This window comes from Aotus nancymaae, unplaced genomic scaffold (assembly GCF_030222135.1).
Source record: "Aotus nancymaae isolate 86718 unplaced genomic scaffold, 86718_ANA_hifiasm-v0.15.2.pri h1tg000022l_1, whole genome shotgun sequence".
Taxonomy (NCBI): domain Eukaryota; kingdom Metazoa; phylum Chordata; class Mammalia; order Primates; family Aotidae; genus Aotus; species Aotus nancymaae.
The window spans coordinates 39,768,797-39,793,558 of NW_026988435.1; the positions used below are offsets into that span (position 1 = coordinate 39,768,797).

A 24,762-nucleotide genomic window follows, 5' to 3' on the forward strand; every position below is an offset into this window, starting at 1 on the left:
CCCAGGAAACTCAATTTTCCCAGGGTGTCGCTGTAGCTCTTCCCTCCCCAAGTCTCTACAGACGGAAACCCATGACAACCAGGACTTACGGCTGGGCAGGCACGGACAGCTTCTTCTTTGCTCCTTGCTGCGTGTGGAGACTTAGAGGTGTGAACGACCCTTTTCTTTCTTTTGTTAAAGACCAAATCATGATCTCATAATCATCCCTGTCATTCTGGAGACCAAGCTTGGTAAAGAAGCAACTGCCTAGTGTTTGGACGGGAACTTCTAGGCTAGTATCACTAATTTGGGAGCTAGAAAGCTTTCTTGTGCAAACTGGGTATGGTGTTTCAATTCTAGGATTCCATATCCAGGATACTTGAACAGGCAGATATGAAGAGGGGAGTGGAGGGGCTCTGGAGTAGCAGGAGCAGTTGGGAGATGAGAGAGGCATGTGCCTCAAGGGCATAGCTGTGCTGTGCACCCGGAACAGCCTGGGACTTGGAGAGCGAAGGTGAGGGCTCACACCTCCATGCACTCCCCCCGGGCGGGATCTGGAGCCCCCTTCCACAGACGCAGGAACATGCTGGGGGAGTCTAAAGTGCACCCCTGAATTACAGCAAGGGAAGACCTGTTCTTCACAGAGCGCTGAAAGGCAGGAATTAGGCCTCTAAGCACAGAGACAGGACACTAAGGGAATCAGTCTTCTTTTTTTTTTTGGCTCGCTCTGTTGCCAAGCTGGAGTGCAGTGGCACGATCTCAGCTCACTGCAGCCTCCGCCTCCCGACTTCAAGCGATTATCCTGCCTCATCCTCCTGAGTAGCTGGGACTACAGGTGCCCGCCACCACACCCCACTAATTTCTGTAGTTTTAGTAGAAACAGGGTCTGTCCATGTTGACCAGGCTGGTCTTGAACTCCTGACCTCAAGTGATCCATCCACCTTGGCCTCCCAAAGTGCTGGGATTACAGGCATGAGCTACCGTGCCTGGACAAAAGTCTTCCTTTTAAATACACACTGCCTTTTGTCTCACACTGCCCAGCTAACCCAGGGAGCAGGGACATTTTTCCCCTTGTGCTTTGGAACGGTACTGAAGGCCACAGTGAGGCTGAGTCAGTGGCTCCTGTGTGCCCATCATGGGTAGATGCTTTTCACTTACAGACTCTGACCTGTGGGCATTTCGGGGAGCTAAGTCCCTCTCGTGCCCTTTTCCCAGGTGATCAGGGTGAGACTCGGGCCACTTGCCCAGGGGCGGCAGTGGAGCTGGGGCAGGAGCCAAAGCCACCCATTGGCTCTCGCGCAGTCAGCCATCACCGCCACATCACACCGTGAGGCTTCACCTTGGAGATGCGGCTGTGGCTGTTCCGAAGGAGCCCCGCCCTCCCCAGCCTGCCTCACCAGACCCACAGGTGATTTTATTTGACGGGTCTCCTGTGGTTTATGTGATCAAGCCACTTTATCTCACTGGAAGTTTCCAGACATTGCAGTTGTCCCATGGGACTCCGAAAGGGCAAGCAGGACAGGCTCCCAAGAGACACGCAGAAAAGGCAGGCGTGTTTAGAAAGTAGATGGGGCACAGCTTTCTTTTCCAAATGAGCCGGAATTGGTAATTCAAAGAGAACAGAAAATAGTGAGATTGACAGTGATTGCTGCTGCCCTGTGACTCTGATTTAGCTGTGGCAGAGACACGACCAGGACAGAGGGCACCCCAGTCAGGCCGGGGGCTGGTGTGGTCTTGGGGTTCACCATGAGTGTGTCTGCCTCAGTTTCCCCTGGCAGCTTTAGAGGGTGTGGCAACAAGGGCAGCCTCAGATGATGGGGGTTCTTTGGTTCCGGTGTGGGAGCCACCTGCAGGGCTGAGCAGCAGCCCCCCTTCAGAGCACTCAACTGGGACGTCACGTGCTTCTCCAAAGCCAGAACTCTCTGGGGAGACAGTCAACTCCAGAGCAGGGCCTTCGGAGTCAGGGTCTTCATGGTATGGAGCTTTGTGATGGTGGAGGCCTCACTCCCTTTCCCAGGTGCAGAACCTGGGCCAGAGGGGGCCGACCCCAGGCCTCCTGTTCCTGCCTCTCCATCCCCAAGGCTGGGTGGCACCTGTTTGATTTCCTGAAACTCCAGAAGCTGCCCCCGAGCTTCTGGTTGAAGTGCTGTGGTTGATTTGGACAGTGGGTAGACGAGTGAGGAGTGAACCAGGGAGGAGAAGGAGCCACAAAGGGTATCGTCCAGCAGCTACAGCCATGGGAGGCTGGTGCTTAACCCGGTGACACCCTGGAGCCAGTGTCATGAAGCAGAGGGAGAGTGAGCTGAGGCATTGATACCCCCCATGCCTGTCAGTCAGCATCTGGAGAGCTGCTCTCAGGGGGCCTTGATTGCCTGGCTTAGCCCCAACATGGTCAGAGTGGGCCCAGCCACAGAAGGGCCTCAGTGGGAAGAGCAGGTCAGGCCGCTGGATATGGAGGCCAGAGCAAGGCCTATGTCTTCACAGCCTCTCCTCAGCTTCCTCCCTGCTGGGCCTCCATCCAGGCTGTGTGAAGATGTTCTCTGTTCTAACCCTCCACAAGTTTCTCCCTTCCCGGCCCCATCTGTCATCTTTCCCGTGTCCACACGGGCCGCGCCTCTCTCTGGGGGTCCCTGTTGGCTGACAGGAGCGTCCTCACAGCCAAGCCCCTGATGTGTGAGGGTGAGGGAAGCCCATCCCCCACGCTCTCCAGTTCTGTCTCCACTCCTGGCTTTGTACCAAAGGCTGCTGCCTCTCTCCTTGGGGAGACGTGCCCCGCTGTTGCTTGGCCCCATAGGGCCCCATCAAGGGACCTCAGGTCTGAACGATGCTTTTGTCTCATGGTGTGGGGACTTGGGGACCGTCTTAGTGTCCCAGGGCTGCCATCACAAAGCACCATAGACAATTAGCTCCTTACAGCCCCGGAGGCATTGGCAGGGTTGGCTTCTCCTGAGGCCTCCCTCTGTCTGTGTCCTCGCAGGGCCATCCCTCTGTGCCGGTCTGTGTCCCAACCTCCTCTCCTTCTAAGGACACCGTTCATATTGGATTAGGACCCACCTAGATCACCTCGTTACCGTAATTACCTCTTTAAAGGCCCTTTCCCCACGTAAAGTCCCGGGCTGAGGGGCCGAGGGTTAGGACCTCAACAGATAAATCTTGGCGGGCACAATTCAGCCTGAAACAGGTCATTCCTTAGTATGCTGTATCCTCGCTCAAGTCGTGGGGAGGGGCCCTTCCCATATTTTAGCTGGATAGGCCGGCTTGGGGAGGACAGGAAGGACGCTGAGCAGGTGGGAGGCCCCATTTTGAAATGGGACTTGTTAGTTCCGTCACACAGTGTTTTGGTGGCTGACGGCAGGGCTCAGGGCCTGGCTTGAAGGAAGGGCGGTGAGGCCAGATTTTTTTTTTGAGACAGAGTCTTGCTTTGTGGCCAGGCTGGAATGCAGTGGCGCAATCTCAGCTCACTACAACCTTCACCTCCCAGGTTCAAGCAATTCTCCTGCCTCAGCCTCCTGAGTAGCTGGGACTACAGGTGCCCGCCACCATGCCCAGCTAAATTTTTATAATTTTAGTAGAGATGGGGTTTCACCACATTGGCCAGGATGGTCTCAATCTCCTGACCTCGTGATCCTCCCGCCTCGGCCTCCCAAAGTACAGTCTCCCTGTTTGAGCCTCCTGCCCTCTCAGGCTCCACCACGGTCCCCACTGTGGCAACTGTGGACCCGGGACTTAAGTCTTTCAACCTGATAAGATAGAGCTGGCCCTGTGGCTGCCCGAGGGTTGCAGGGACACAGGCAGCCTGCCAGCTGCCCTTCATCTGCCACAACCGAATATAGCTGGAGGTGGCCAGCAGTGACAGCAACCCCCCTGCACCCCTCGGGACTCCTCACAGTGGGACACCCAGACGCATCTGTCATGGGCAGTGGGTGAGATCACCGAGAGAAGTGACAAAGCAGATAGCTGCCAACAGCCAGGGCCCAAGTGAGGCCACTGTCCCATCTTCTGAGGCCTCGCTTTCCCCACACCAGTGGCCAAAAGCCAGGAATCTTTGGGGTCAGGGCCAAAGACTGGAGGTAAGAGGCAGTGGTCCGGGAGGGCCCAGGCAGCCTGATGGTTTGCACACGTTCTTCAGAATGTTATCTTCACCGGGAGCAAGAGTCCACTGGGGCTGAAGAAAGCACAGCCCCTGAAGAGAAAGAATTCCAGCCTCCAGAAACTCCAGCTTGGTGAGGAGGAGCAGGGCCAGTGCCACCGGCTTTGGGGAGCACAGGTTTGCAGAGGTCAGGCGAGGGGCACCTTGGATGGGAGAAGGGGGCACGCGGGCATCTGTTGGTGTGGTCTGGATGTCACCAGGTGGGCTCTCGAAGTCAGAGCTGTGCCACAGAATTCCCCAGAACCTTCTTTCTTCTTTCTTTCTTTTTTAGAGACAGGGTCTTGCTCTGTCACCCAGTCTGGAGTACAGTGGCATGGTCGTAGCTCACTCTAACCTTGAACTTCTGGCCTGAAGCACTCCTCCTGCCTCAGCCTCGTGAGTAGCTGGGACTACAGGCATGTACCTCCATACCCAGCTAATTTTTAAATTTTTTTGTAAAGCTGGGGTCTTGGTCTGTTGCCCAGGCTGGGCTTGAGCACCTGAGTTCAAGTGATCCTCCCATCTTGACCTCCCAAAGTGCTGGGATTAGAGGTATGGGCCTCCACACCCTGCCTTAGAACTTTCTGTAAAGAAAAGTGAACACAAGATCACATCAGCCACTGTGACCCTCCCACCCCACACCTCACCCACCACCTGTGGCTGAAGAAAGGCACCAGGCTCCAGCTTGGCCTCAGGCAAGCCGGGCTCTGCCTCCCCTGCCTCCTCTGCCTCCCCTGCCTCCCCTGCCTCCCCTGCCTCCTCTGCCTCCCCGCTTTCTTTGTTTCATGTTAGGGAGGCTTTTTCTTATATGTAGGGGGAGCTGGCAGAGGCTTGTGATCTGTTGTCCCAGACCCTCAGGGAGGGCTGAAGACTGCTTGGTGCATAGACAGAGAAGGGCTTATTATCAATAAACCTGACAATCATCTGTGTCAAGGGGCACTGGGCTGGCCACGGTTTGGAAAAACCATGATGTCCGCGTGGATATTCTTCCAAGGCTGTTGGGAATTTCACCCTGCTCTCTAGGTAGGCTCCTGCCCAGAGCGTGCCAAGCCCAGACCACAAAGAGAACACAGGCCATGCCCAGCTGTGAAAATATTGTAATGTCCACTTTGGGAGGCCAAGGCAGGCAGATAACTTGAGGTCCAGAGTTTGAGACCAGCCTGGCCAACATGGCGAAACCCCCTCTCTACTAAAAATACAAAAATTAGCCCAGCATGGTGTGATGTGCACCTGTGATCTCAGCTACTCAGGAGGCTGAGGCAGGAGAATCAGTTGAACCTGGGAGGCAGAGGTTGCAGTGAGCAGAGATGGCACCACTGCACTCCAGTCTGGGCAACAGAGCGAGACTCTGTCTCAAAAAAAGAAAAAGAAAAAAAAATTTCAATGTCCCAAAAAAGGCTTTGAGGCCTGCACAGGTGGTTTACAAGTTTCAAACAATAACCATTATAACAAAACTTCAGGACATTATAGAGTACCTAGTAGAAATCTGGGGAGAACACACTCCAGATGACATACAGTGGTCATGCACTCAGTGCTTATGGGCCAGACAGGTAACATGAATGAGTGGTGGGTATAGGGCAATAGGGAGTGGGGGAGCCTGTGGCTAACTGAACACACGAGGCGTCCAGAGGCATTCTGAGTAACAACACTATGACACCAACCAGCACATCTGGTACCAGGGACACCAGGTTGCAGCCACTCTATGGCACAGCTGTGAAGCAGAGGACAGAGGCTTGGAAATAGCAGGTCGACTTGGAAGGAGTTTCCAGCCCATCGGACAGGGTGTTTGATTGATATTACAGGATTGATCATCTCTGCTGGCTTCTGCTGCTGCCTTGCTTGCCGCTGACCTGGAAATGGATGAAGTTTAGTTCATACTCACATCGTTTTTACATCCTTTTTTTTTTTTTTTTTTTTTGAGATGGAGTCTGGCTCTGTCGCCCAGGCTGAAGTGCAGTGGCATGATCTCGGCTCACTGCAACCTCCGCCTCCTGGGTTCAAGCAATTCTCCTGTCTCATCCTCTTGGGTAGCTGGGATTACAGGCTCCTGCCACCATACCCAGCTCATTTTTGTATTTTTAATAGAGATGGGGGTTTCACCATGTTGGCCAGGCTGGTCTTGAACTCCTGACCTCAGGTGATCCACCCAGTCTCTCAAAGTGCTGGGATTACAGGTGTGAGCCACGGTGCCTGGCTTAGATCCTCTGTAGATGCCCTTGGAGCCGTGTGTGGAGGTAGGCTTGTTTTGTCTTGCTGATGAAGGTGTGGGGAACCCTGTGCACTAAGGGGGAACCATAAGTAATGACAGTAAATCGCCATACGTGTTGTCCTAATCCCTGGAGGCAGTTTTTGACATTGTAGGTATACCTTGTCCCTTCTGCTCTGTGCCCAAGGGGACTGGCTGTCAGGCTCAGCCCGTCTTCTGGGGTCCACCCTACAATGTGGCCCTTGTGGACTCTTCCCTAAGATGCTTCTCTCCTCCAGGGCTTTCCTCACCTTTTTTTTTTTTTTCTGAGATGAAGTCTCACCCTGTCACCCCGCCTAGAATGCAATGGCGCAATCTCGGCTCACTACAGTCTCTGCTTCCCAAATTCAAGCGATTCTCCTGCCTCAGCCTCCCGAGTAGCTGGGATTACAGGAAACTGCCACCACGCCCGGCTAATTTTTTGTATCTTTAGTAGAGAGAGGGTTTCATCATGTTGGCCAGGCTGGTCTCAAACTCCTAGGGGCTTGACAGGCACTGCTAGGAATAGATTTTGAGGTTGAGGAGCTTAGCAAGCACTTGTTCTCTCTAAATCCATGGATGGATCCTCACGCCGAGCCTGGTGCATCTCTTGGTTATTTTGGGACCATAAACAAATTGGCCGAGTTGCCCTTAAAAGGTGAGCCCACCCCACCCCAATATGTATTATTCGATGTATTACATTGAAAGTAATGGCAGCCGGGCACAGTGGCTCATGCCTGTAATCCCAGCACTTTGTGAGACCAAGGCGGGCGGATCACAAGGTCAGGAGTTCAAGACCAGCCTGACCAACATGGAGACACCCGGTCTCTACTAAAAATATAAAAATTAGCCAGGCCTGGTGGTGGGCACCTGTAATCCCAGCTATTCGAGAGACTGAGGCAGGAGAATTGCTTGAACCCGGGAGGCAGAGGTTTCATTGAGCCGAGATCTTGCCATTGTACTCCAGCCTGGGTGACAGAGCGAGACTCAGTCTCCAAAAAATAAAAAAAAAAAATTAATAGTAAAACCTTTATGGCAAAAGGTAATTACCTTTGCACCAACCTAACAGCTATAGAGAACTTTCTGGAGGCGGCTGCTCCTCCCTCCTCCCACAGCTGCCACTTTGAGGACACCTGGGCTGGACCCCAGGTGTGCCCTCAAGCTCCGTTGATCCCCATCTCCTGGTGCTGCCCACCCCGCACGGTTGTAGTAGGGATGGGATGAGGCAATCCTGTGAAATGAGCTGGAAGTAGACACCATGTATCTTTTTGTTAAAGAAGCAAACCCCCGGCCGGGCGCGGTGGCTCACGCCTGTAATCCCAGCACTTTGGGAGGCCGAGGCAGGTAGATCACGAGGTCAAGAGATCGAGACCATCCTGGTCAACATGGTGAAACCCTGTCTCTACTAAAAATACAAAAAATTAGCTGGGCATGGTGGCGCGTGCCTGTAATCCCAGCTACTCAGGAGGCTGAGGCAGGAGAATTGCCTGAACCCAGGAGGCGGAGGTTGCGGTGAGCCGAGATCGCGCCATTGCACTCCAGCCTGGGTAACAAGAGCGAAACTCCGGCTCAAAAAAAAAAAAAAAAAGAAGCAAACCCCCAGAGGAGAAGTGTTGTCAGGCTTCTCTCTTTCCCACTGCCTTTGCCTACCCCTTTCAGCAGCAGTCTGAGTCTATTGAGATGCAGATGTTAAGCCTGGGCCGAGAAGCGCTGCTCTCTGCACTGTCCCAGAGAGGCCTCTCTCCAGCCGGTGGCACTGGCATGCTTGTTACACAGCAGCACTGCCTCATGTCTCCAGCTTCATCCTGATGAAGACTGGATTCCCACCTCCCAACCCCCACAGTCTTTTTTCCCATGGAAAAAAATACCTTTTAATTCTGATTAAACCTCCTTCTTGTTGGAAATTTAGAAAGTCAAGGAAAGCTGAAAAGAAGGAAATGAAAATTACCAGTCACTTTTAGTCAGATAAGAGTTCATATGTATTGAGTCCATCAGCTGTGTCTGCCAGTATTCCAAATCCTCAGATAGATCATCTAGTCTCTCAACAATCATATGACATAAGGACTGATTATCCTCTTTTTATAAATGAGGAAATTGAGTCACGGGGGGTTGGTAGCTTGTCCAGGATAACACAGTTTGGGGGGTGGTGTGTGCATGTGCCCACTTTCTCATAATTGGGGTTCTACTTTACACACTTCTGAATCTTGTCTTTCCTCACTTAACATTGTATCGTACGCATTTCCCGTAATGTGATAATTTCTTATTAATCGTCATTTACTGGCTGCATAGTTTGCCATAATGTATTTACTCTTTTCCCTACCGTTGAACAGTTAAGTCTCCCCACCCCTTTTCCCTGAATTTTCAGCAAGCCTGCAGTGAACACTTTGTACATAAATCTGTGTTTGCACTGCTCACAATTTCCATAGGATCAATTCCTAGACGTGAAATCAGTGTGTCAGAGGGTATGAGCTATCAGACTGCTTTCCAGAGGACCACACCAACTCATCCTTCCATCACACATGAAAATGCCTCTCACTGGCCGGACGTGGTGGCTCATGCTTGTGATCCCAGCACTTTGCGAGGCTGAGGCAGGCGGATCACTTGAGGTCAGGAGTTTAAGACCAGCCTGGTCAACATGGCAAAACTCCACCTTTACTAAAAAGGCAAAAATTAGCCAGGTCTGGTGGCAGGTGCCTGTAATCCAGCTACTTGGGAGGCTGAGGCAGGAGAATTGCTTGAACCTGGGAGGCAGAGGTTTCAGTGAGCCGAGATCATGCCACTGCACTCCAGCCTGAGCGACAGTGAGACTCTGTCTCAAAAAAAAAGAAAAAAGAAAGAAGAAAATGCCTCTCATCATGGATTAGCCAGTATCACCCGTTGGCCTTTTATTACTTCATTTTTAGATAAAATTTACCTTTTTCACCATTTTCAGTGGTTTTTAGTTATATTTACAGTGTTGTACAACTATCACCTTTAATTCCAGAACATTTTCATCATCCCAAAAGGGACTCTCGCTCCCAGTCCCCCTCGTGCTTCAGCCCCGGCGCCCGCTCATCTGCTCTCAGACTCTGTGGCTCTGCCTCTTCTGGACATTTCATGTAAAGGGAATCATACAACGGTTGTTTCTATTTTAACGTCTGTTGATCTGATGGGTGGGATGGACAGGGAGTTGGGCATTTCTTCATCATTTTGCCCATTTATATTTATTCTCTGATGAATTGTTCATGCTTTTTGCTATACTGCTTTAGGGTCTTTGTGTTTTTATCAATCTGTGTGAACCCTTTATAATATTAAGGTGAATAACTCCTTGCAGCGTTTTCTTTTTCACCAAAATATTTTGATGTGGATGAGAAAGAGCCATCTGCAAGGTGAAAAGGAACCGTAAAGGGCCACGGACAGCCCAGGGAGGGTCTGGGCAGAGACTGGGGCCTCACCTAGTGCAATGATACAAAGGCTGCATTTCTGCTGCATATGAGCCTTGGGGAGTTTCCTTCAGCGCCAGCTGATACAGCCACAGACTCAGCCCCTTTGGCCACCTCCCCGAATCTCTGCTCAGGCAGCTGCTGGTTAGGGCCAGGGGCTGGTCCTGCCTTAAGAAGCAGGAATGTTCTGGAGCTGGGACCTGGGCATCCGTGCGTGTCTTTCTAGACTTGTGATATCCTCCTCTTCCCTGGAGAAGCTTTACCTCTCCACTGTCCACCTGCAGGTTCTGGCACTTTCCTCCCCCGCCTGCCTCCCGGTGGAATTGTGGTTTATGGGTGCACCGAGCCTTTGCCTGAGCTGCTTGGCATAGAAGATGGGCCCATACAGCCGGGCATGGTGGCTCACGCCTGTAATCCCAGCACTTTGGGAGGCCAAGGCGGGTGGATTGCCTGAGGTCAGGAGTTTGAAAGCAGCCTGGCCAACATGGTGAAACCCTGTCTCTACTAAAAATACAAAAATTAGCCAGGCATGGTGGCGCATGCCTGTAATCTCAACTAGTAGAGGGGCTGAGGCAGGAGGATCACTTGAACCTGGGAGGCAGAGGTTGCAGTGAGCCAAGATCGTGCCACTGCACTCCAGCCTGGGCAAAAGAGCAAGACTCTGTCCTGAAGGAAAAAAAAAAAAAAGAAGAAGAAGGGCCCATAGGCCCAATTTTCAGGAACTCTGTAGCCAAGCAGAGGTCCTTCCTACATAAACAATGTAGCAAATTAATGGGCCCAAGAAAACTGGGATTAATGGGAAGAAAATATAAATGGCAACAGAGTAACAGTTTCACTGTGAATAGCCCATGTACCTGAACAGCGAGTATCAGCAACAGCCTGACACTTGGTTGAATGCACTTCACTGACTACTTGGTGTAAATAACTACATCACTCACCTGCTCTGCCCATTAAGGATTCGAGGATTAAAACGTAATCGTGGCATTTTAGAAACTAAAAAGCAGATTCTATTTTTTTTCACTCTGCCCAGTACACACTTCAGTGGCTAATGTTTCCCTCAATGAAAGCAATGACTGTTAAATGAGAGTTCTTAACAGGTGGGAACTCCTTAAAGTTGTAGGCAAAATTCCTGTGTGCACATCTGCATGCGTATGCATGTGTGTGTGTATGCACGCACGAGACACACACAAACATGCACCCTCCAGCGGAGAAAGCCCGCCCCCTTTGTCAGTTTCTCAGAGGTATCCTCAGGATGTAGGTCACCGTTGGGGGCAGCATCCCAGAGGCGGGGCCTGCGAAGCGTCTGAGGACTCATGTCACCTTGTGCTTGCAGTGCTGGTGAAGGGCCAGGTCACCACCAAGTACTACCGGCTGCTGTCCAAGCGGGGCGGCTGGGTGTGGGTGCAGAGCTACGCCACCGTGGTGCACAACAGCCGCTCGTCCCGGCCCCACTGCATCGTGAGTGTCAATTATGTACTCACGTAAGTCACACGTATTTGCTTCTCCCCTTGCTCTCTTCCCTGCCCCACATCGGATGGCTCCGATAAGCACCACCTCTCTTTCTCTCTTTCTCAAACTGTTCGTCTCCTTTTTTAATTTATTTTTTGAGCAATCCAGTCATTTTGGAAGGTCCAAGCTATTTCTATGCTCCGCGGTGAAGGCCAAGTGCTAGGCTGCAGGGGCAGCCAGGAGGAGGGTGCTCTGCCCTGGGCATAGCTTAGGATCCCATCGCAGAGCCTAGGTGAGGGGCATGGGGGGGCGGGTGGGAATGCCACCATCCTGAATAGAATGCAAAGAGCGTGCACGCCCCGATCAAGAATACAAACTTGTGCCATCCATGCCTACAAACATTTGGGTCATCTCGGATGCTCCTGCTGCTTGAAACAGGAAATCTCCCATTTTTTACCTGTCTTCCTATAGAGCCTGTTGCAAATAATGGTGAATATTTGGCCCTTTAAACACTTCAGAAGGTCAAGTTCAGTCACAAATGCTTTTTTTTGTAAATCAAAAAATTACAAATGTTTTCATGGAGACAGGGTTTTGCTACGTTGGCCAGGCTGGTCTTGAATGCCTGGCTTTAGGCGATCCTCCTGCCTCAGTCTCTCAAAGTGCTGGGATTACAGGCATGAGCTCATGGTGCTCAGCCTGCAAATACTTTTTTTTTTTTTTGAGACAAAGTCTTGCTGTCACCAGGCTGGAGTGCAATGGCGTGATCTTGGCTCACTGCAACCTCCGCCTCCTGGGTTCAAGCGATTCTCCTGCCTCAGACTACCAAGTAGCTGGGATTACAGACACCTGCCAACATGCCCAGCTAAGTTTTGTATTTGTAATAGAGACGAGGTTTCACCATGTTGGCCAGACTGGTCTCGAACCCCTGACCTCAGGCAATCCACCTGCCTTGGCCTCCCAAAGTGCTGGGATTATAGGCTTGAGCCACTGCAAATATTTTTAAGGCCATTAGAAGCAATAGGACATACGTCTATCTGGGGCCGTATATTACTTTCCACCCACCATAGCTATTGTACATTAAATCACCTCACTCCAGGCCCTGACCCCTGCGGTGCCCCGCCCCATGGTGAAAAGGGTTCTCATTTGCATTTTATACAGGGTGAGGATTTAGGCTCTAGGTTCATTCACAGAATGACTTCCAGGTCCTGTGTGTCTCAGAAGGCAAGTGATTCTAGCAAAACTGTCAGGGAGAAAACAGGTTAGCCCTTTAGTTATTCTTCCTGAGCAAACGTGGGCTGGTTCTTGGGGTTGACCTCTCCGCCTGTGACCATGACCCTGCTGAGTTGGGTTATTTAGGGCAGAGATGGGCCCCTGATGCGACAATGCACAAAGCTGGAGGCCAGGCTCCCAGACCCGTGAAGGGTCCCCAGCTCTTGCCTCCTGGGGTGCTATCTGGAGAGGCACCTGGGCCACAGATGCTCATGCTGGATGCAGGTGGACTTGATCAATGGTATTTCTGCCTGTCGCGTTTTCCCTTGACGGCTCCCCTAATGGCCATGGCCCCTTCCCCCACCCGCCCCTCCGCCCCCCAACCCTGACCACCGCCCAGAGATGTGTTTGGGGCTTTATGGGACTGGAGAGAGCTCTGACCTGGCTCAGTATTTCCTGGGGTGGACCAGCCTGGGGCTGCAGACCGCTTTTATCATGAGGGTGAACTGGTCTTGTCTCAAATCCCACCCACATCCAACCCCAGTGAAAAGATACACTGGGGCACTGAGAATGAGCTGCCCCAGGGCTGGGGTCAGGGAAGCTGCTCGGCCTCTGCCACCTGCTGGACCTGACTCGGCCCACTCCCGCCTTCCAGGGAGATTGAGTACAAGGAACTTCAGCTGTCCCTGGAGCAGGTGTCCACTGCCAAGTCCCAGGACTCCTGGAGGACTGCCTTGTCTACCTCACAAGAAACTAGGAAATTAGCGAAACCCAAAAATACCAAGATGAAGACAAAGCTGAGAACAAACCCTTACCCCTCACAGGTAACACGCACGTCCTGAAATTTGGGGGTGCTGATAAATTTATCCCAGGAGTTTGGGATGCCTGGACACATTAAGGAATGGGGAGCCTCTCAGTGCACAGCAGGGATCTCCCTCCCATGAAGCAAGGTCCCTCCGAGAGGTCCTGCATACACGGTAGTGACTCCAGGGTAAGGCTGACATCCCGGTGAACTAGTCAAGTTTAGCAAACAGAAGACTCAACTGGGAAGGCACATCAGCCCATTAGAACCCATGGGTTAGATTCTCATGGGCTTGACGGGTTAGAATCCACAGGTTAGATTCCAGACTGGTGGGTTAGATCCAGACTGGTGGGTTAGATTCTAGACTGGTGGGTTAGAGTCTAGACTGGTTAGTTAGAGTCTAGGTTGCTGGGTTAGCGTCTAGGCTGCTGGGTTAGATTCTAGAGTGGTGGGTTAGATTGTAGACTAACCCACCTTGAACACAGGAGGTGGTGGTTACAGTGAGCCAAGACAGTGCCACTGCACTCTAGCCTGGGCGACAGAGCAAGACTCCATCTCAAACAAAGAAAAGAAAAGAAAGAAACAGCAAGTGTCCATGTGTGTCTGATGTGGTGTTAGCTCGGGGGTGGGGGCTCTCCTACCCTGAGAGCAGGTCCTGGGGTATCACTTGCTGTGTGCCTGTCCCCAGTGGGACCTTGCAGTGGTGGCGAGAGTAGGGGGAGCCCCTGGATGGGGTTGGGCCCTGTAGGGGCAGATTGTGCAGGGCCGGAAGGCAGCTTCCTGCCAGCCCCTCGCTGGCCCTTCATCCATCTTCTTTGCCATGCAGCAATACAGCTCGTTCCAAATGGACAAACTGGAATGCGGCCAGCTTGGAAACTGGAGAGCCAGTCCCCCTGCAAGCGCTCCCGCTCTCCCGGAACCGCAGCTCCACTCCGAGAGCAGTGACCTTCTGTACGCGCCGTCCTACAGCCTGCCCTTCTCCTACCATTACGGACACTTCCCTCTGGACTCCCACGTCTTCAGCAGCAAAAAGCCAATGTTGCCGGCCAAGTTCGGGCAGCCCCAAGGATCTCCGTGTGAGGTGGCACGCTTTTTCCTGAGCACACTGCCAGCCAGCGGTGAATGCCAGTGGCATTATGCCAACCCCCTAGTGCCTAGCAGCTCGTCTCCAGCTAAAAACCCTCCAGAGCCACCGAACACTGCTCGGCACAGCCTGATGCCAAGCTACGAAGGTGGGTCAGGTCTGCTCATGGGGAAGGTGGGAGGACTGGGCACGGCCGGGGGCCGAAGCAGCCGCGGCGGTGGGTGGCAGATGGAGACAGAACCTTCACGCTTTGGGCAAGCTTTCCCTCTTTCTGCTTCTAAGTAGGGTTTGCTGTACTTTCCTGCTCTCGATGCAGGTGCTCCTCGAGGGTGCAAAATGGCAGCCCGCCTGCTTTGGGGACGGACACTAGTGGCAGTACAAAGGGCAAAGGAAAACAGTAGCCGGCCTTCACGTAAATCCTGACCACAGGGGGACAGTGATTTTTCAAAAACCAGCTCTCGTGCTGAGAACGCCCCGGCGGCATTTCTTTTGCAAGATTACTTTCCACCCCACCCAGAAGGGACTATTTGAGACAAACGGCCTGATTGTTTTCCATTGCCAGTTTTGGAAGTGGGGAAAACTGTGGTGGAAATTCATGAGCTTGGGGACAGAAATGCCACTCCCCAACCCAGGGCAAAGAACACAAGCTCTCCAGGCCTCAGTTTCTTCACTTGGAAAATGGGGCCATAAGCTGTGATGCACCTACTCCCAGGTCACGGCACACAGTAGGGGCCTGCTCTGTGCATGCCAGTTCAACAGGAATGAATGGCCTTTCACCTTTTCCTGGCGGCCAGCAAGCAGATGTCCTCTGCAGAGACACTGCCAGCTGCCCAGGACACAGACTCCTGTTTGTTCGCTGGACCAACCCCAGGCAGAGGGTGGAAGGTGGGGATGGAGGGTTAGCTACAGGAAATGTATTCTCATTGCACCCAGACCTAACTGCTGCTCGGAGTGCAGACCAAGACGGTGCAGGTGTCCTGCAGTGCCACTAAAATGTGGGTGAAGGTGACATCAGGATAATGTGCCCCAGGCCGGACGTATCACACCTGTAATCCTAGCACTTTGAGAGGCCGAGGCAGGCAGATCACCTGAGGTCAGGAATTCTAGACCAGCCTGGCCAACGTGGTGAAACCCCCATCTCTACTAAAAATAGAAAAATTAGTTGGGCACGGTGGTGAGCACCTCTAATCCCGGCTACTCAGGAGGTTGAGGCGGGAGGATTGTTTGAACTCGGGAGGCAGAGGTTGCAGTGAGCCAAGATCATACCACTGTACTCCAGCCTGGGTGACAGAGTGAGACTCTGTCTCAAAAAAAAAAAAAAAAGGATGATGTACCCCAGAAAAGAATCACACCAGCCCCTGCTTAAAGAGGAAAGGATCAAAGAGGAGAGCGCCCCGAAGTCCCCACCCCTCTCTCGAGGCAGGCAGGGCTCTGCTCCTTCTGGGCCTCTACTGCTTTTTCTGCAAATCCTAGGAATCTCTTGCTCTGTGTTTCGACTGTAGGCTGAGATAACATTTCTTCCCCAATCTGAGACGAGGGATAGATTACAGGAGAATCCAGCCTTTCTGGAAATCACTAGGGCTTGTTTTTTCAGAAGTAGCCAACTTAGAAAAGACTACACTGGTGACCAGGGCCAGGCCCATCGCCTTTTGACCTGGCCTGTCCCAGGAGCCACTGATCCCTTAGATTTGCATCCTCCATACCCATGAACACCTTGGGTCCCTGACATAACCAAGGAAGGGACCTTCCAGAACATCCAAGCAAAGGAAGGCAAAGCAAAGGGTTTTGATAACAGCTGAACATCGGACCCACTGGAGATTGACTTCAAAGAGTTTTTGTGTGTGTGTCTGAAGCTGGCTAATGCGGTCACACATGTTATTTGACTTTTACCACTATTTTAAAAGTGAAAGAGGTTAACAATCTCCTTGTCACACACGTGATAAAAAGTGGACCAAAGGTGGTAATTTGAGGCAATCTGCGATCAGCTTCCTAGTCTCTTTGGTATTAAAGGAAGACAAATGTTGCCAAAAGGTGTTAAAAAAGAAAAGCTGGGAAGCTACTTAATGTCAGGCGACTGAGTAGAAACGATCAGGGTGGTTACCCACCCCTCTCCCCCACTGAGGGACTGGCAGAAGAAATCGGGGCAGACAGGGCCATCTAACACTAAGGCCCCTGCTGGCCTCTAGTCCCCTGCCGTCCAATCAGGTAGCCACCAACCCCATGTGGTCTTGAACATGGAAATGTGGCCAGTGCAGTGAGGCAGGTGTGACCTGTGCTCTGCATCTCAGTACCAAAAAAAAAAAAAAAAAAAAAGTCCCAATAATTGTTTCACACTAATTGCACACTGAGATAGTATTTTGGCTATGGTGCATTAAAGGAAGTGTATTATTTAACAGGCATCACACTTGTTTCTCTGTAACGTGGCTCCTGGAATATTTCAGGTCGCGACTTGAGATTAGACCGCGCGGACTAGACCGAGGGGCGAGGGCGACAGCGACCCCGCGGGTGGAGCGCGTGGGCTGCGGAGGGGTGGCAGGCACGTCTGGGGCTTGGGTGGGAGTGGGGTGGTCGGCCGCGCCCCTTGCTGCCAGGGGAGAGCGTCCCTCTAACGTGTCGCCTGTCCCCGCAGCGCCCGCCGCCGCCGTGCGCAGGTTCGGCGAGGACACCGCGCCCCCAAGCTTCCCGAGCTGCGGCCACTACCGCGAGGAGCCAGCGCTGGGCCCGGCCAAGGCCGCCCGCCAGGCCGCCCGGGACGGGGCGCGGCTGGCGCTGGCCCGCGCGGCGCCCGAGTGCTGCGCGACCCCGGCCCCCGAGTCCCCGGGCGCGCCGGCGCAGCTGCCCTTCGTGCTGCTTAACTACCACCGCGTGCTGGCCCGGCGCGGGCCGCTGGGGGGCGCCGCACCCGCCGCCTCCAGCCTGGCCTGCACCCCCGGCGGCCCCGAGGCGGCGACCTGCGCGCTGCGGCCCCGGCACCCGAGCCCCGCCACCGCCTCCCCGCCCGGAGCGCCGCTGCCGCACTATCTGGGCGCCTCGGTCATCATCACCAATGGGAGGTGACCCGCCGGCCGCCCGCGCCAGGAGCCTGGGCCCTTCCTGCCTCCGGGGGCTGCGGCGCCACCGAGCCCGGCAGACGCGCACGACCTACAGTAATTTATGCAGAGACCGCCGCCGACTTGCGGATTTCCACCGCGCGCGGGTGCGGAGGACCGAGGCGCGCCCGGCAGGTGACCGCCCGCCTGTGTCCTGCGAGGGCCGGTGCGACCCAGTTGTTGGGGACTTGGTTTCCTCACCTTGAAATCGGGCTTCACGCATTTGGCCTTGTCCCCGACGTTCCAAGAAAGTCCCGCTGGGAGATTGAAGCGGTTTCACTCCGCAAATATCCTCCACTTTCAGGAGGGAAACCCACCCTGCCACAGTCTGCTCTTCCACGTGGATGGCGGATCTGGGAGGGGACGCCTGTGTCCCGAGCCCTTTTAGATGCTTAGGTGAAGGCAGAAGTGATGATTGTAAGTCCTACGAATACACAGCTCCACTGTCTTTAAAAGTCATTCAAGAGTCTCTCTATTTTTTTTTTTATTTAACCCTTTCTTCAATACAAAAACCAACAAGCCAAGACTGAGGGGGTGATCATGCAATTCCATTCTGTGTGTCTGTGAACATGGGTGTGCTTCACAAGCACATGAACAAGCTCTTACCTCCCCCAACCCCTATGAACTCTTAATAACACCAAGAATAGCATCTTCAGAATATATTGAATAGGCATTAAATGCAAAAATATATATGTAGCCAGAGAGTTTATGAGAATGACCCTGTCCAGCTTCATTATTATGTGGCAAAATCCCTCTGGCCCACACAGATCTGTAATTCACTAGGCTTGTGTTTGCTACAAATAGTGCTAATAAAGTTAAATTGCATGTGCAATATGGAACACTGTCAACGGGTCCTGCACCTCGTGGAGGAAAAACATGTGAAGGGGATGTCATGAAATGATGTAGACATTTGAAGCATTTCTACAAAGCCAGAAAAATCCATAAGAACACGTCACGTGTGCAAAAGGTAAACAGAAATCCCTTCATAAAGCACCAGCAGTGTTTAAAAAAAAAGCTTCCATTCATTTCTATTTTTTGTGGATTTTGCTTAAAGATCTCAACATTGAAAAATTCCATCATGGCTCCGAACTGCACCCATGCATTGAACCACCATCTTTCCATTTTCTTGCTACTTTATTCAAATGGTTTATTTCAGGAAACTTTTTCCAACTTTCTGAACGGAAAGAGGTTTTCACAAATGTTTTTAACTCGTCATTCTAGAATCAAAGGGCACCTACACCGACTGCTTTCAAAATGTGAACTGGTTTCTTTGCCAACTCTGTGTCACTTAGTGAGGACCTGACTCAGTCCCTACAGGGTATTTGTCAGTGGGCATCATGGTACGAGTTACAATTTACAAATTTAGGACCGTGGGTCATGCAGCAAACGGTGGGAAGGGATGCACCCGCCTCTCCAGGTACTCAGCTATACCTCATTCACAGCTCCTTGTGACTGTGTGCACATGAAATAAGCCGAGGGTATTATATTTTTTTTATGTTCCTTAGTCTTGTAATTAAACCGTGATTCCTGAAAGGTGTAGGTTTGCTTACTAAGAGATACCACCGACATTTTCCAATAAAGTACTGCAAAATGCTTTTGTGTCTACCTTGTTATTAACTAACTTTTGGAGCTGTATTTAGTAAAAATAAGGCTATCAGAGCAGTTCAGTAAGAAAGGTTACTGCTGAGAAAAAAGACCCTATTTTACAAGTGACAGCGTAGACAGGCGTAACAGATTGTATATGTACTGGAAAAAGAAAATGTGTACTAGTGAAACGTCCTTGTCTAAACAGACATCACCGTTTTCATAACCTAGAACATGAAGGAAGATTCTTCCATGAGCTGGCTTCAGGACGGCCAGGGCTCAGTGCAAAGTTAACAGCGCTGTTACTATGGCAACCTAATATTGTTACTTCCATCTTCTTTAAGAGTCTGCACATTTAAGCTGGGGATAGCGTTTCTTGACTTCTGTGAGGCTCTGGCAGGGGAAGAGGAAGCATTTTTAATATATATGCCTCTCTTTTACAAAAAGGAAAAAAAATCGTCGTGGGCCTTAACATGTACCATGTTGACAAAAACGCCAGATCAAATGGATTTGAGAAATAAGCCCAATTCAAGGCTGGCTCAGCCCTCCACAGGGCCTCCCAGGGAAAGGAATTCCTTTATGTCCTTGGAAGCCCTTTTCTAGAAAAGCCATTCCATTCATACCTTTGTAGAGCAGTGGGCTGGGTGTGGAGGGCAGCGGAGGGTATCTGTAAGAGCCTGTATTTTCCGCCTCCCTCGCCCCTACCCCTTTTATCCTTTTAAAAGTCCTATCAGCCCTGCCTTCAGCCCTTCCGCCCTAAGAGGGGGAGGTTTAATATGGCCAATGGATCTTGTATAAAGTCTACCTAAGTTTTAATTTACCCCAGCTATAAGACGGTTAAGGTAGGCTGGGGGGCTGCTACAGATAGAATGGGAAATGAAGAACATTTGCAAATAAATGCCATAAAATCACAGTAGCTTGGAATTGTAGTGATCACAGCCCTTGTGTTATCTGGAATGCATTATTCAAGCTGTTCCTAAACTTAAGTATGACATATAAGGTTAAAATCTTGGGGGAAACACTGTTCAGATGAAAAGTCAAGCAGTTTCCACAAAAGAATAAGAAATATCCTAAAAACAGTCTAGAAGTTGTTACATTAAATTTATTTCTCACCTCAGTGAAAAGGGTTTTTGCTTTTGGGTTTTGTTAACTTTCTTCGGAGTAATAATATTTCTCTTGTGTACAGCGCTGAATACATTTGTCAATAATATGTCAAAAAAAAAAAACACCTGGCTTCTTAATACTTGGAAAAACATAAATCTTACTATGTAAAACACTTTATTTATTTTGTAAAAATATGTTTAAATATGAATAAAAATACAGTAACCCAAAGTAGTTGCCTACTTTTAAAAATGAAACTTGTAAAAAGAAGAGTGAGCCCAAACCATGTAGGAAGTCTGAGTTTATTTTGGTAGATTTACTTTTTATAGGCATTGGTTTAAAGTGATTCTTTTCAGAGACATTCTTTGAAAAGTTAAAACTGCAGAGGCTTCCACTTTCTTTTATTTCAAATATGCATAGTGATTAACAAGGAATAAGGATTCTCCCACGTTCTGCCGGTTAAGAGCAAACATGGAGAATGGAAGCCCATCCTGCCTCCCTTTTACATCTGAAGCTTGGGGTGACTCCAGGGCAAAAGGGGAGCATGCTGTACATGCTGTGGCTTGGGGGACCCCCAGAGGCTGCGCTGTGCTGCCCGTGCTCCCCGTGGGCCTGTGCACCGCACTCCAGTCAGTCACTTGCTCTCACATCAGACAATGTCAGCCCGCGGTAGTGAAATTCAACCGTGATTTTACTTCGAACACAAATCCTTCCTATTTCCACCACTCCTTGGCAGACTTCCCAGTGCCAAAGGGCACTGCTGGGGTGGGGGTGGGGACAGGAAGCCCAGTGACTGCTGTGTTCTATTTTAGGGGGCCCTTCCCCAAGAGTCCCCCTGAAATCTGTTACCAGCCTGGAAAGGAGGGTAGCTTGCTTTTACAAAACACCGTCAATACTCAATGCACAGACTCTAAAGCCAGGGATAATCCAGTGTTCTAAAAGCACAGGCCAATCCTGAGTTTAGTGACCACATTTGAAAGATCACGAGGAAAATGTCAAGTTTCCATTAAACCTTTAAAGCTCCTTGAGATCCCAGTTGCAGGGTGCGTACTATTCGGCCCAAACCGGAGAGAGGGATATAGCAGGTAGACAGTTGCCCTAACACTAACAGCTATTGGGAAAACGCCTTTATTCAGCCAATTCTATAGGAAGCAGGGTTGTGAGAGTCTTTGGTTCATGTGAGGCAAAGTCAGGTTTATGGAAAACGTGGCCTCTGCTTGAAGGCTGCCTCATCTCCCTCAAGACAACTGGGTCCCCTGCGAGCGAGGGCAGTCTGTTAGAAAGTAGAGGCACAGCAGGATGCCAGGAACATCTCCGCATCCTTTGACAAGGCCACACTTCATTAGTTTTAATTTGCAGAAAGGAAATTAAATGATAACATTTTGTTCCCCAAAGCAGAATGGCCAGAATAGGACTTCAGCTTAAAACAAAACATAGCATGTTTTTCATTAAATAACCCCCAAAGAAATTCAAAAAGTGATGATGGCAGCTCTGAGAGAGGGCTGGCCTTATATTACAAAGTCTGAGAAATGAAACTTGCGTCGTTAGCCTCGAGATCTTTGCCCTGGATGATATTTTGCAGATGCCCTCTCAAGGGTGAGTCCATTTGTAATTTGGGGGTGGTGTAGACTTTTATTTAAGCTTCAAACCAATTTTGAAAGAAGACTTGGGCATTTGGAGAAGAGTGTGTTTTCTTTTTTGTTTTTTTGAGAAAAATAATTCTAATTGAAGCCTTATTTCCAAAAATTACTTTTGAAGTTCTTTTAATGTTTCATTTCCAAAAAATATGCATTAGGTATTTTTCCTTCCTATGGGGGTGTTCTGTGTCTGAGTAAAGGTAGACAGATTTTATACTAAAAACCACAAGTTTCTGGAATTAGCCAGACTGGGTAAGACCTGGATAAAGATGGTGCTAGTTTACAGTGGAGGACTTTTGTTCAAAGCTGAAAGCTCCACCAAACTTTCTTTCCACTAATTTCAGCTGGGACTGGCAGGAAGAGAGAAAGCTGGACAAAAACTGGCCTTTTAAAGCTGAAAGGTAATGGGGATGATTTTCAAGAGATAGGAGTGCCACGGAAAAGGCCTGGCGTCCATCTGGGAATAGCGACTGTGTATCAAAACGCTTCCTTCCTTTTGTTCTTTCTTGAGGCCAGTAGCACGTCAGCTTTTCAATGTCTTCTTTTAAAGCTATGTGTGCACACATGCACGCACACACACACATAAGCAGGCACTCGCACACAGCCTCCCTCTGAACTCATGGTGTTTAGTATCGATAACATTTTCTTCCTTGGTAATATGAGGTAAAGGCGGGGGAGGGGTGAGAAAAACTATGACTTAGGAGTAGAATGCCATGTCTTCTATCTCTGTGAACTGCAGTCTTGCAGGAATGCTCCACATTTCAGAGTGAATCTGACACTGGCTTTAAAGCTCCAAGTCCTCCCTTGTATGTGGCATGAGTGTGCCTTCATCTCCAGCTATTAGAGCCAAGTCACCGCCCCCCATCCAAGTGATGCTTCATCAGACATTTAAGGATTCTGAACTTGATTCCGTCTCTTCACAATAGGTAGTAAATTCAAACCTACTTAAGAAAGCAAGTCCCTAAGTAAGGACATTTAAACTTCCTTAGGAAAGGAGGGCTCATTGAATAATGTCAAAGCAATTAACTGATTTCCTCTACAAGTCATTGCAATGACACCAGTTGGCTGTATCTCTACAGGCGTGTAGACTTCGCTGTGGGACCACACCACAGGTGGAGAGCAGTCTACCTTCCCTTTCCTTCATTAACAAAAACATGGAACAATGACCGAGCGCCAAAGCATGTTCTTAGTGTTAAGTACCTCCCAAGATGCTCGGAAATGGGACACGGTACTTCTAACTCAACACTGGCCTGGGCTCCAGAGCATATCTCCGTTTGTTTTTTCACAGTCTGGGGTAAAGGTCTCTGCTACTGGGAAAATATCTGAATCCTCCCATTGCCGTTTCTTTTTTTTTTTTTTTTCTGAGACTGAGTTTCACTCTTGTTGCCCAGGCTGGAGTGCAATGGCACGATCTCGGCTCACTGCAACCTCTGCCTCCCAGGTTCAAGCAATTCTCAGTCTCAGCCTCCAGAGTAGCTGGGATTACAGGCATGCGCCATCACGCCCAGGTAACTTTGTATTTTTAGTAGAGATGGGTTTCTCCACATTGGTCAGGCTGGTCTTGAACTCCTGACCTCAGGTGATCCGCCCACCTCGGCCTCCCAAAGTGCTGGGATTACAGGCGTGAGCCACCGCACCCAGCCTGCCATTGCCATTTCCACGTAAAAACTACCCCCGACAATAAACATAAGTCGAAGTCCCAGAAGGGAGGGCGACTTCCCACCTGTGCCAGGGCGTTCCCTAATCTAAAGCTTCTACTTGACAACCGTCTATCCCAGAGTCTCCTCAAACACCAAAGGAAACGACAACAAAACAAACCTAAAAAAAAAACAGAAACAGAATTTCCAGATGTGTGGGCGTGGCCAGGCGGCCGCGATGAAAGCGGAATGCTCACTGCGGTGGTTCCGCACTGGGCTCGGACCCCAGGCAGCCCAGTGGCATCCCCGCCTGCTGCCCAAGCGCCAGGCCGGGTGAGTCAGGAGGGCAGGCCCAGGCCCGTCTCAGGAACATCAGCACTACCGCCGTCTGGGGAGGATGAGGTTTCTCAGCATGTCGAAGGAGTTGCCGTCCGGGTGCACGGTCACAACCTCGCTGCCCTCCTGGTGAACCTGGAGGAAGCCAGAATCGTCCAGCCCGGCGATGAATGCCTTTGGTCCCTCCGGGCCGCCCAGACGGACTTGCTGACCACTGAAAAGGAGGAACAGCACGTCACAGGTGGGCTCAGGACAATGAGCTGAATAATAATCCACGGGGAGGGGGCTGAGGCTCGCGGAGGGGAAGAGGCAGCCCGGGCTGAGCCTGACTTCCTTCCACCCAGGTGAAAGTTTCAATAGCTGCTAAAATAACCAGCAGGGTGCAAGTTCAACAAGGATGGAAGGTTCTTCACACGGCGTCACTCCTCCTAATTCTGGTCATCTGCGGTCATGGTTCGAACCGCTTCTTCACCTCCAGCGCTTTTAAGGAACACTGTGCTACTCTAGATCACTTGGCTGAGGCTGGAGGAAAAGAGGCTGAGCTGGCAAACAGTGTTTTATCTTATAAAACAGAGTTGGGTCATGTCAACCACAAGTGAAACGCATCCTGATCCTACTTCTTTTGAATATTTTCTAAATGTACTCAAGTCATGCATGTCCTTCTTAACAGCTTTCGAAGCATAGAATTTTCCCCTGAAGTTTTTATTTTGAAGAATTTCAAATCTACAGACCTGAAAGAATAGTACAATAAACCTCATATTCCCTTCCATTCTCACACCAAACGAAAATATTTTCCTTATTTGCTTTCTCTGTTCACACATAAACACACATTTTTTTTTTCTGTATCATATAAAAATAAGTTGCAGCTGAGTGTGGTGGCTCATGCTTGTAATCTTAGCACTTTGGTAAGCCAAGGTGGGAGGATTGCTTGAGGTCAGGAGTTCGAGACCAGCCTGGGCAATATAGTAAGACCCTGCCTTTAAACAACAAAAAAAATGTTTTTAATTAGTGGGGTGTGTGGCTCACTCTTGGGAGGCTGAGGCAGGGGGATCAGCTGAGCCCAGGAGTTCAAGGTTTCAG

At 50.6% G+C, this 24,762-nt stretch overlaps 2 protein-coding genes across 4 annotated transcripts in view; one reads left to right on the forward strand and one right to left on the reverse strand.

The window, feature by feature from the left end:
* The window catches only part of SIM2 (SIM bHLH transcription factor 2), a 53,936-nt gene extending 34,954 nt beyond the window's left edge, over positions 1-18,982 (forward strand). Inside the window, exons 8-11 of the mRNA XM_021669463.2 lie at positions 11,088-11,235; positions 13,068-13,236; positions 14,041-14,446; positions 16,928-18,982. Coding sequence (XP_021525138.2) covers positions 11,088-11,235; positions 13,068-13,236; positions 14,041-14,446; positions 16,928-17,355 — 1,151 coding nt within the window. The 3' untranslated portion in view covers positions 17,356-18,982. The remainder of the gene's footprint in view (positions 1-11,087; positions 11,236-13,067; positions 13,237-14,040; positions 14,447-16,927) is intronic.
* The window catches only part of HLCS (holocarboxylase synthetase), a 237,262-nt gene continuing 230,418 nt past the window's right edge, over positions 17,919-24,762 (reverse strand). For all 3 annotated transcript variants that reach the window (XM_064380144.1, XM_064380142.1, XM_064380143.1), the window contains one exon: positions 17,919-23,896. In XM_064380144.1, the coding sequence (XP_064236214.1) occupies positions 23,725-23,896 (172 nt within the window). In that variant the 3' untranslated portion in view covers positions 17,919-23,724. The remainder of the gene's footprint in view (positions 23,897-24,762) is intronic.